Source organism: Candoia aspera, chromosome 12 (genome assembly GCF_035149785.1).
Source record: "Candoia aspera isolate rCanAsp1 chromosome 12, rCanAsp1.hap2, whole genome shotgun sequence".
Classification (NCBI taxonomy): Eukaryota; Metazoa; Chordata; class Lepidosauria; order Squamata; family Boidae; genus Candoia; species Candoia aspera.
The window spans coordinates 14,394,729-14,407,064 of NC_086164.1; the positions used below are offsets into that span (position 1 = coordinate 14,394,729).

At 40.6% G+C, this 12,336-nt stretch overlaps 1 protein-coding gene across 3 annotated transcripts in view; it reads left to right on the forward strand.

The window, feature by feature from the left end:
• Nucleotides 1-12,336, forward strand: part of FNDC3A (fibronectin type III domain containing 3A) — a 60,408-nt gene that overhangs the window by 31,060 nt on the left and 17,012 nt on the right. For all 3 annotated transcript variants that reach the window (XM_063313651.1, XM_063313649.1, XM_063313650.1), the window contains exons 7-17: nt 100-155; nt 908-1,062; nt 1,530-1,589; nt 5,311-5,449; nt 6,410-6,463; nt 7,842-7,963; nt 8,054-8,228; nt 10,124-10,210; nt 10,985-11,123; nt 11,538-11,606; nt 12,008-12,126. In XM_063313651.1, the coding sequence (XP_063169721.1) occupies nt 100-155; nt 908-1,062; nt 1,530-1,589; nt 5,311-5,449; nt 6,410-6,463; nt 7,842-7,963; nt 8,054-8,228; nt 10,124-10,210; nt 10,985-11,123; nt 11,538-11,606; nt 12,008-12,126 (1,175 nt within the window). The remainder of the gene's footprint in view (nt 1-99; nt 156-907; nt 1,063-1,529; nt 1,590-5,310; nt 5,450-6,409; nt 6,464-7,841; nt 7,964-8,053; nt 8,229-10,123; nt 10,211-10,984; nt 11,124-11,537; nt 11,607-12,007; nt 12,127-12,336) is intronic.

Here is a 12,336-nt window from a genome sequence, read left to right on the forward strand (position 1 = left end):
TAATGCCTTCATCTGTTGGTGCTGCAGTTAAAAAAAATACTGGGGATTTGTGTTCAGTTTCTCCTTCATCTAATGTCTTGTTGTGTGTTTTCTTCCTAGAATCTGATACAGAGTCTAGAAAATCAGAAGAGCTCTTAAGCTTCAGTAAGCCTACCGTAAGTTGCAGTAACTGATAAATGTGTTGGGCCATTATCTAACCTTCTCAAATCAAACAAAAATAGAAAGGATTTAAAGTGCTATCAAATTCAATTTTCAGCTCAGGGTTTAATATTGCAAGGTAAGCGTGTCTGTAGTCTTGTCCTAACAGTCAGGAATGACGCTGAGACGAGGAGTAGGTCTCTAGTGTTTATTACTGCTACATAAAACAGAATCCTAACAAACTGAAGAAGCGCGAGAAAACCCAGACAGATAAACCCCAAAAGTCAAGGCGGGTCTGATCTGTGTCTCTTTGAATGGCTGCTTAATTCCTCAGTACTACGCATGCGTTTTCCCCCCTGGATAGGGGCCCCCTCCTGCTTGCCATCATTACTCATGACAAGTCTCTTTGCCTGCATTATAAGGACAACTTAATCCAAGAGGGTATAGTTATTTAAAGAACAATAAGAAGTGGAGGGGAAATGGAACTGACACAGTCCCTAAGTTCCAGTAGGGAAGGATGAGGAAGGGAGAGCACAGGACACCAGGGACACCCACAGGGAGTCAGTCTGGTGAAAACAGCAGCATGTCATGTGGTCCCAACCACACCCTGTTGTACCTTCATCATGATGCTCCATGACTGTCCAGTTGGGGCAGAAGTAATGGCGCAGTGCTGCTTTTGTCATTTTGGGGAAAGCAGCAGAAACTTGCGGATGACCACGTATCGCCTGTTTGTTTTGTAAATAGTGACGTCTTCCCTTGGTTTTCAAAGGTCTCCGATATACAGGCACGGTCAGCAGTTGTTTCTTGGAATGCGCCTGTTGCATCCCAGAATGAAGAAATGCAGAGCCTCACTCCCGAAGCGTTCTCTTTCGAAGTAGCCATCTCGAATAGCGGTAAAAACGGAAAATTTAAATCGGTCTACACGTAAGTCCATTTTCATAATTTAATGGCATAGCTTGTCTTAGCTGGCAACGTGATTGCCAGCATCAGTCAGGATTGTTTTCCAGCTTTGTTTCCATGGAAATGATTTAAAAAGTGAGTTTATATTTGCTTCTGCTGTTGGACTTCGAGAGCCTAATCCTAGAACCAAATTCTAAGATCGGCTTGCGGGCCTAATTTTTATAGTGCTTCGTCCTTCCTGATAAATAGTCCCGCACACTGCAGTTGCTAGCTCAGTGCTTGCTGATTTGCCATTGTAAGCACGTTGTTATTTTAGGGTTTTCCCCTCTGTGCAAAAGGCAGAGGGATTTATGGGTCATTATTGTTAAAATTTATTTACAACAAATTCGACAAATTTGTTACAACAAATTACAACACAAATAAATAAAACAAATAAATTATTGTTAAAATGCCTATTTGTTACAATCTAACAGTATTTTTTTTCCCAACAGTGGTGAGGATGTAACTTTTACGCTACGTGAACTCAGACCAGCGACTGATTATCATGTCAGGTGGGCTTGGAAGACAAATGCTTACCAATATCAAGATGATAAAGCAAAGAGCACAACCTATTAAGTTTGGGGTTTTGGGGGGGGAGGAGAAGGTCTCCCATCAAGGCTGCAGAAGACATGGAAATGATACTAGTGTCAGTAGAGGGCTGGGTTTTTAAAATCTGTTTTTAAACCCTCTTATGGCCTTGTTGGGGAAGGTTGGATTTTGTTGTCAATAAAATGAATGTATAAAGGGTATTGGAGGTTTACTGTAGGTATTTTGGTCTTGGGAATGGCGAGTAGAGCATGACCAAGGGAGGAATCTGGAGTAGTGGGAATCTTCTGATGACAGATGAACATCCAGTACATTCAGATGGCCTCCAGTTTCTTCTGTTTTCAGTAAAATTATAGGTAGTCCGTGTTTAGTGACTGCCTCATTTAGAGACCGTTCGCGGTTACAATGGTGATGACGAAGTAACTTTGCGACCAATCATCGCGTTTATGACCTTTGCAGGTCTGGAAGGCAAAGGAAAGCTGAATAAGATCATAAGCACAGTCACAGTTTTACTTAGTGACTGCTTTGCTTAACAACCAAGTTGCCAGTCCCAACTGTGGTCACTAAACGAAGACTACCTGTATCTGAAAATGTCTAATCCAAGATGCATGCATAACACTGATACAAAACTTTGCACTCCCAGTCAATAAAAAAGAGCAATTTGGGAAAAAATATTTCTGCTCTTGATTGTGGTTAGACAAGAGCTTGCTGTCGATGATGATGGTGATATAAACTTGCATGCCTTTCAACTGTCGATGACTCTGGGTGGCTCACAACAAACACATTACAATGAAATCAATAAAACATAACAATAAAGATAAAAGATGGCAAGGTGTGTTAGCCTTTCAGCCTGCTCCAGTAAGAGCAGAAATGCCTCTTCAGCATTCACCCCTCTGTTCCCAGCCTGGCTATTCTTTATGCAGGCTTGGAAGACCATAGGAGAGTAGCCGTTGAAGCCAAAATAAGCTGCATTGAAACTTGTACGTCTTACATTACATTCTGCGATACTGCAAAGCTGGTGGGGTACATCCAGTTAAGTGGCTGAAAGGGACATTCTGAACTGGCCACAGACCCCATTGTCACTGCCTTGATTAGGCTTTGTAATGTTTATAAAAAGAATAAGTAAAAAAAAAATTAACGTAACAAGAAAGCTGTCCTTTAGATTTACTAACTTTTCAAAAATTCCCTTTTGTCTTTTATTTTGGTCATTTAACTTTTACCACACCAATTGTGCCACTTAATGACCAGTTTTTCACACTCATGTGAAAAATACGGAAATTACATTGTCTTTTTAAAAATAAATCTACGTATACTGTTTGATTTTAGATAAGTTTATTAGCATATGCGTTTTCTTGGTTTGGCTCTTGAATCTTTCTTTGTAAAGCAAAGTTATAAACATAAACAATTAAAAAAATATATCCTTATGAACCTCTTTTAGTTTTGCCCCTTTTTCAGGTTTGTCCTTTGTTTTTTCCAAGAAAATATGGCCACCGTAGTCATAGACCAACCTAAGATGATATAAAATGACAGAGTTGCCATACGATAAATAAAATAAATAAATGACAGAGCTACAAGGATTCCAGCCATTTCAGCAGTAAATGAAACTTAATATTAAAAAAGTAATACCAATACAGCTCTAAGCTCTGTGAACGAAGTTTCTGTGCTGCTACTAGCTAAGTAATATAGTTGTTGTTTATTCGTTTAGTCGCTTCCGACTCTTCGTGACTCCATGGACCAGCCCACGCCAGAGCTTCCTGTCGGTCGTCAACACCCCCAGCTCCCCCAGGGACGAGTCCGTCACCTCTAGAATATCATCCATCCATCTTGCCCTTGGTTGGCCCCTCTTCCTTTTGCCCTCCACTCTCCCCAGCATCAGCATCTTCTCCAGGGTGTCCTGTCTTCTCATTATGTGGCCAGAGTATTTCAGTTTTGCCTTTAATATCATTCCCTCAAGTGAGCAGTCTGGCTTTATTTCCTGGAGGATGGACTGGTTTGATCTTCTTGCAGTCCAAGGCACTCTCAGAATTTTCCTCCAACACCACAGTTCAAAAGCATCGATCTTCCTTCTCTCAGCCTTCCTTATGGTCCAGCTCTCGCAGCCATACGTTACTACGGGGAACACCATTGCTTTAACTATGCGGACCTTTATTGTCAGTGTGATGTCTCTGCTCTTAACTATTGTATCGAGATTTGTCATTGCTCTTCTCCCAAGGATTAAGCATCTTCTGATTTCCTGACTGCAGTCAGCATCTGCAGTAATCTTCACACCTAGAAATACAAAGTCTTTCACTGCTTCTACATTTTCTCCCTCTATTAGCCAGTTATCAATCAAGCTGGTTGCCATAATCTTGGTTTTTGGAGGTTTAGCTGCAAGCCAGCTTTTGCACTTTCTTCTTTCACCTTGATCATAAGGCTCCTCAGTTCCTCTTCGCTTTCAGCCATCAAAGTGGTATCATCTGTATATCTGAGATTGTTAATGTTTCTTCCAGTGATTTTAACTCCAGCCTTGGATTCCTCAAGACCAGCTTGTCGCATGATGTGTTCTGTGTACAAGTTGAATAGGGAGGGTGAGAGTATACAACCCCGCCGTACTCCTTTCCCAATCTTAAACCAGTCCGTTGTTCTGTGGTCTGTTCCTACTGTTGCTACTTGGTCGTTATACAGATTCTTCAGGAGGCAGACAAGATGACTTGGTATCCCCATACCAGTAAGAACTTGCCACAATTTGTTACGGTCCACACAGTCAAAGGCTTTAGAATAGTCAGTAAAACAGAAATAGATGTTTTTCTGAAACTCCCTGGCTTTTTCCATTATCCAGCGGATATTGGCAATTTGGTCCCTAGTTCCTCTGCCTTTCCTAAACCCAGCTTGTACATCTGGCAATTCTCGCTCCATGAATTGCTGAAGTCTACCTTGCAGGATCTTGAGCATTACCTTACTGACATGTGAAATGAGTGCCACTGTTCGATAGTTTGAACATTCTTTAGTGTTTCCCTTTTTTGGTATGGGGATATAAGCTGATTTTTTCCAGTCTGATGGCCATTCTTGTGTTTTCCAAATTTGCTGGCAATAATATAGTACAGTCTGCTAAAATGTAATAAAACGTAAGAATGAAAATATTGACAAACTGTATGGCTAAAATTAATCAGAAATTCAGTATCAGTGTAGCTCTGATTTATAAAATGCGCATCTATGTGCATTATCCCAAATTCTACAAAATTTAGTATTTTTTTTCTTAATCAGTCCTTAGCAGGCGTTACAAGCTGCAGCATAAAAGGAAGCAACTTTGCATATTTTTCAAAGGTTCTTTTTTAGAGTAAAGAACCTACGATAAGAGAACTACGTATGCCAAGTTAAGTTCCTTAAACAACTATCTCAGAGCCTTACGATTAACCACGTTCTGGTTTTTCAGATCTCAGTGTCATTGTATGTTGGGAACTTACTTGGTTTACTTTGTTTCACCATATGTTTGGCCTATTCATTTATTCTTACTGAACACCATATGCCACCTTTCAAAACATTCCCCCATCTCAGACGAGTTTCTATAAACTTTAAAAACCAACAGTGTGACATTACAAGTTTAATGAGGAATTAAAGCAGGATTTAGAAAACAGAGATAAGACTGAGGATTTGTTTTAATATCTATATCTGTATCTATATATCTATATCTGTGCTGACTTCATGCAGAGTTTCGGCCTCAGGTCATTCCACAAAGGAATCAGTTTCAGAGCTGGTGAGTTTTACCACTGAGAGTTGTGAACCAGATCCTCCAGCTGCACCGAAAGTAGTCAACAAAACCAAAAACAGCCTAACTTTACAGTGGAAGGTAAGAGCAAAGCCAGGGATGGATCCTGACCTCTGTGTTTGTCATTACTGAGTTTTCAGAGGAAATCTGGATTTTTTTCCCCCTTTTAATGGTTTTCCCTACCAACTGACAACTTAACTTTAAATGCACTCAGCTTATCTTTTGTAGAAAGCACTGGGCAATTGCTACCTATTGTTTTTATTTTCTAAGCATGCCTGGGGGTGAGGGTGGGGGTAGAGGGCCCTGAAGTATTCTTGGAAATAAAGATGATGGAGGTTGTTGGTGTGTTGCTTAATGAGTATATACTGAAGTATTACAGTAGGGAAAAGTAAAATATAGTTTGATCCACTTTACTCCATGATTAGGTTGGTCAAATAAGAATTCCACCAAGCCTCCATGGTGATCAGCTGGAAGCAGCACCTTTTCCGTCTTCGCTCAGAACAATGTGGGTGGGCTTTTAGCTAAATCAGCAGGTGACAATGCATGTATGGGTGTCAAGACATACTGGTAAACCAAGTGTAATGTAAGGCATTAAGCTGCAAGACATCTTCAGGGTAGTGGAGAAGACACAGGCCACAGCATTTCTAATGGGAACCCAGGACAGCCATCAGAACTGACCAGATGTGTTGGCAGCAAGCTATCATTTCATCCTAGTGAGAAAGTGTGCAATGTGATACGTGATGCAGCTCCACCACTTACTCCTTGCAGGCGGTATCATGTCCAAAGTATAAAAGGGGCAAGTTTTAAATCACAACAGTGCAGTGCACATTTTGTCATTTACTTCCCCCCTCCCCCAGCAGACACCCACTTGCAGAATGAAAGCTCAATGTATTTAATTATGTATCTGGAGAATGGGGTGTGTTTCATGTACTCCCAGTCTGAATGAAATATTGGAAATGGTGAAAATTAGGGAGGAAGAAATTTCCTCTTTAAATAACCAAGCAAAGTAAAACTGTCCCCGTTTTTTTTTTTCTTTCACAGTCCTCCAATGACAATGGGTCCAAAATAACTAGCTACCTTTTAGAATGGGATGAGGTAAGTTTCTTGTGTTTAATGAATTATTCCAAGTCCTAATAATTTTGGTACGCTGATCCAGACCTCGAACTGCATTTGTGTAAAACTAACATTCTTCAGTGCAAACATTAAGAGATGATGGCATGCTTGTAGCTCTGGCAGGAAAATGTCTGCTTATCTTCCATTCCAGTTTCTCTGGAATGCAAGAAGCCAAACTTCCGAAACAGCATCTCGGATCTATCTATCTATCTATCTATCTATCTATCTATCTATCTATCTATCTATCTATCTATCTATCTATCTATTATCCCGCCTTTATTATTTTTATAAATAACTCAAGGCAGCAAACATACCTAATACGCCCTCCTCCTCCTATTTTCCCTTTTCCTATCATATTGGTAGTTTAAACTAGGATTTGTTAAGATTTCAGGGGGAGGTTAAAAATGTAATTATGTCTCAAACATCTTGTATGAATATCATAAATGTTTCAAAATTGTAAAGCGGCATGGGCAGAATTGATGGATAGTAGCCTAGTTATAACACAGCCGCATTTGATCCCTGCCAAGATTAATTTATAATCCTGTGTCAACCTAGAGAAAGCCAGTCTTGTGTCCCTATGAAATCCCTGTATCCCTGGCTGTGGATTTCTAATAAATACAATTAAAAAAGTGTACGCCAGAAGATTAGCACCAGAATTGTTCTAGGACCAGAATGGTTGCTTACATTGCTATTTTAAAAAAAGGTGTTTTAGATCCAGTTTTCTGAGTTTTACTTCGTAAACTGTCTTTCAAAGGCTTTGCCTTGAAAGTGCATTATAAAGTAGTTAGATTAAAATCGCTGTAAATGAGACATGGCATGAGATCGTAGGACTTTAATGTCCCTTGTTCCCTAATCTTAACATGTTTGCCACCAGAATTGGGGCTTACAACAAGAGCAAGCATCTCATAATGTTGCTTTGTATCTGTGTTACTGCTGAAGCACCACAATTACTGGGTAATAACAACTGGGTAATAACAGTAAGCAGGGTGGAAGAGGTACCGCCTTTCGTGCCCCGATTAAAGGTTAGGTTTAGGGTAGGGAATCTTGGACTGGACAGAGTTTGATTCTAGATTTTGAACTAAGAGAATCATTGGTCTGAAGCTGGTCTCCCTTATGTACTCCGATGATGGCCTGTTTCTCTGTGCTACAGCTGCTCCAATTCTCCCTCAAGAGAGGCCTTTCCTCCTAGTTTTTGGCCTAATGGCTTTTCTGTGTGAAAATGAGGAGAAGGCAAACTCTGTCCTGTAAGCCTCCCCGCTGCCAATATGAAAGAGTCTAGCTCAGGCATCAGAGTTAACTGGATCTTTGACAACTGTACTTCCGTTGTACTTTCTGACACAATTTTAATTTCTTTGAATAGGGGAGGAACGGAGCCTTCAGGGAATGCTACTACGGTCATCTAAAGCAGCATAAAGTCACCAAGCTGTCCCCTTCTACCAAATATGCGTTCAGACTGGCGGCCAAAAACGACATTGGCATGAGGTAAAAAGGGGGCCATGTCAGTCCACCATTTCCGTAAAGACGCGTATGGCTCGGCTTCTTTCCCAACCCTGTGATTTTTGTCCTCCCCAGTGGGTTCGGCGAGACGTTGGTATGCTTCACAATAGGAATTGTCCCGCCACCGCCCCTGCCACCCCAGCTAACGAAAGCAGGAGTGTCGTGGTTGTCGCTAAAATGGGGGCCTCCCAGTGGCGTATCTTCGGATGACTCTCTGACGTACATTTTAGAAATGGAAGAAGAAGGTTCCGTAAGTATCTCTGAATCTGGATCCTTGAGTTGAGGGTAGGGAGAGGACTGTGAAAGGAGCAGCTGCCCTCTGGTGTGGTTTAGAATGTTGCCTGGTGAATAATTGTGTTCTGTGCCATTCCCCCGTCCCGGTGGATCTGGTAGTGAGCGAACCCTTCTGGGAGTAATTTAACGTCAAACTATTGCTACTTAAAGCCTTCCCCTTAGGTAGTAAACAATAGAGTTGTGTAGGGCTTTGGATTTGGAGAGAAAAAATGCTTTGGAGTGCACGTGGGTGTGCATATAACACGTATTGAAAGCTCCTTAAAGATGTATGTTTCTGGGGTTGTGTTGCAGCTTGGAGGAGTTGCTGAGAAATGCTGTGTGAGTGCATGCACACGAACACACTCAGAGAGCATCTTTTCCTCGTTAGACCTGTGGCACTGTGCAATACTCGTCAACAGCCATTGGGAGGCTGATTAAACACAAACTGCAGTTGTCATGAAGCAGTTTTGTGACATGGTGACTTGCACATTTATCCACTGTCCCAGGTGGAAACCTTTCCCATCCAGCCCTCTATGCTCTCTTCCAGCTGGAGACCTCAAGGATAGAATTTGGGAAGGGGGTGGGGGTTGCACGTGACATGTAGGGGAACTGAAAGAGCTCCTTGCAGACTGAGGCTACCTGATTTCTTTCACTGCAGTTAAACTCTCAATTGAACAACTGAACTATTTGAGAGAAGGGAAAATTTGTTACTCCCAAATGTCCATTAAATGCAAAAGTACATTAGATGTATGCATGCATTTGTTTAATGATGATGTGATGCAAATGACATCATGTCATTTAACGTAATTATAAGTGTCTTGTCTGGACTACTGTGAATTCATAGGATTTGTCCGTTACCTTGAAGAGGTGTTCAAACAGAAACATTGGCATCCAGTCTGCCCAATGGGAGTCCATTAAATCAGAGGCTTACTGTATCTGTACAGTTGATTAGCTGAAGTCAAATGGTGTTCTGCTTTTGATCATCAGTTGGGATCATACCCTGAGCTAAGCCATGGTTAATTGCATAAGCCATAGTATGCTGTTAACTATGGTCAACAAAGCTCTAAGGCTGTTCGTACACAATCCAAAACCAAACAAACCATATTATGGATTAACTTGTTTTGTGAGAGATCTATACAATCTGAAACTTTGGAATCTGACCGTTCATCAGGAATAATGGTTGTATCGAGCACGGGGGCGGGGGGGCGGGTGCCTAAAAGAAACATTAAGATATTGGAAAATTTATTCCAGAGGTTAAGGAATTGCTTTCGGAAATGTGTGATCTGTTTTGGAAAAGGCAATATTTTCTACTAATCCAAGGATGAAGCGCTTTGTAATTACTATGGCAGAGATTTTGTGATATTTTAAAATATTTTGTATTATCATATTACAGTACTGTACTTATTAATAAACCAGTGACTGTTGATAAGGTGTGTGTGTGTGTGTGTGTGTATGTACACACACACACATATATATATATATATATTCCCCTTTCTTTGGGGTTGGGTTTTTTTTATTTTTTATTTTTTATTTTCTGTTATTTTTTTAAAGTTTAAATACTGTTTTGTTAATTGCATGTTTTTTTTTTTAGTATATTTAGGTGTTTTGTCATTTTTTTCCCCTTGTAATTTGTAAATAAAATTTGAAAAAAAAAAAGATGTGTGAATGCAGATTCCGTGTGGAGAAACAGAGCTCCATTCTGAATAATTACTGAGACTGGTGTGATTTTTTTTTAATTACACTTGTCATGGATTTATACATTATATAATCCTTGACTCTAAGGTAGGTAGTTTACTAAGGAACGCCTGTTTAATATTCTGATGCATAATGTAACACAAATGTGAATACTGTACATATTTTTTCTTTATGCAGGATTATGGCTTCCAAGCAGGGTACAATGGAGATGAACTTTCTTGCACTTTAAGTGACCTTAGAAGAAACACTTCCTATAAATTTAGGGTAGGTGCCAAATCCAGATGATTAATACATCCACATGCTAAGAAACCCCAAATTTCTACCCTGAAAAGCTGCTGACTAGTGAATTGTTCCTACAAAGTAGCTGAAATAGGTGACCTCTTCAAGCCTCTAGGAGAAGTTTAAAGGCTTCCGTTAAAGACCTTGGGAGCAATTTAATCGAGTCTGACCCCTGTTCCAGCTAGCCCCATATTGGGGAACCTGACTAGCAGCAACTTTCTAGGAGGTTTTTCATTTCTACCTGGAGTTGCTGAGGATTGAATCTGAGACCTTCTTTATGCAAGGCTGGTGTTCTGTCATTGACCTATGACCCTCCTGTGAACCAGTCTAAGCTCCCAGGCTTCAACTATCCTCTGTTAGTTTGCAAGAGACCTTGTTCGTTGACTGGGAAATCATGAAGGTTCTTGGGTCTTTCTGCCACCTCCCCTTTATCACCACCGTGACATCCCTTCCTGGGTTACTTTGTGCTCAACTGCATGACCGTTTTCACCTGTTAGGGCCTTCTGCCCTCGGAGAGGGGCTCATCTTAAACGTGGATGTCCTCTCAGAGTCAGTGTGTCTTGCTCCAAGCGAAGAGGGCTTTTAGGCTTCTTTGTGGCACCTGGTAGTGGGTCAGTATAGAAGTGGACTATGTGGCTGGTCTAGTGAAGAAAGAGTTCTGAATTTTCTTTCCCCATATGAAAGGCTCTGATTTCTTAAAAAACAGAAAATCATTTACAGATTCTTAACCGAAGTTTGTTCTCTTTTGCAACGGGGCAGTTGTTTGCTCACAACACTGAAGGAAAAAGTGGCCCTAGTGACGTTGTGGAATATAGCACCTGCCCTGACAAGCCTGGACCTCCTGGTAAACCAACTGTAAAGGGAAAAATCCATTCCCATAATGTGAAAGTTACTTGGGGTAAGAAAACTTTATCTCTTTGCTGCAGCTCTCTTTTGTTCCCCTCTGCCCCCCTCCCCGATCCTTAGCTGCATAAAATGGAAAGAGAGTGACTGCATTCACACTGTATTTTTTCTGGTTCTGTAGCAAATTGCCAGACAGTGCCTTGTTTTCAGAATGAATCAGAGATTTGACAATAAAAGGCAGTGCCGTTGCTTTCTGTAGATGGGAGCTAAATTAATTCTGTTCAACTCCGAGCCATCCTTTCTGAGCCTGGCTCTTTATTTTGATAACATACAGTGACTGTTGAGGACTACCTTCCTTAAAAGACTTTGCAGCCCAAGCAGTATATTATTACCTTGAAGCTAATTGTCCTTGACTTAAAACTTTGATTTTCTTTCAGTTCTAAACTTGCTGCTTTTCTTCTTAAATTAGATCCACCAAAAGATACTGGAGGAACAGATATTTCTACATATATCTTAGAAATTTCAGAAGCCTCTGCTGGTAAGCACCTGAATATTTCATTTCTCTGCATATTTCTTAAAAGTGGAATCAATCATGCTTTGAATTGATCCATTAAAATAATTGGGACAGGTTAATGATAACTATTACGCCCCACTGATTTCATTTTGTCTGCCCTAAGCTGTTACACAAAAAATACGTTACTGCAGATTCTTGTAACTCAAGGAATTGGCCATTTCTCCTCTGTGAAGAGGAGCATCTTCTCCAGCTCAGGTCTTTTCAAAGGTTGAAAAAAGGAGACGAAGTATGGGAGGGAACAGTCAGGATCCAGTTTTTGTGGTGTTCGAATGTTCAGATGTCTCTTCTGTGAAGTTGCAAAACAGTTTCTTTTTCCCACATTCCCCCAGGAAGGGGTTGTAAACAGATCTTTCTTTTCCTTGTAGGCAGTAAGTGGGAAATCGCCTACAAAGGTTCCACAAGAGAACATGTATGTGCCCATCTCAAGCCTGGTACTTCCTACAGACTGAAGGTTTCCTGTGTTGGTAGAGGGGGGCAAAGTCAGGTGAGAAAAAGATACCTCTTGAAAAAAATTAGGGATGACTTGCACAACTCCTAAAAGCAAGTTTCTTTAAAAAAAAAACCATACAGAATTTTAACATTTGCCCTAGAATTCATTACTTTGAAAATTTGTTTTCATGTTTTAATTTTATTTAAGAAAACATGTTTTTGGCTTTTGATAGCTATATGGTGAGCAACGCCTGCTTTATTTATT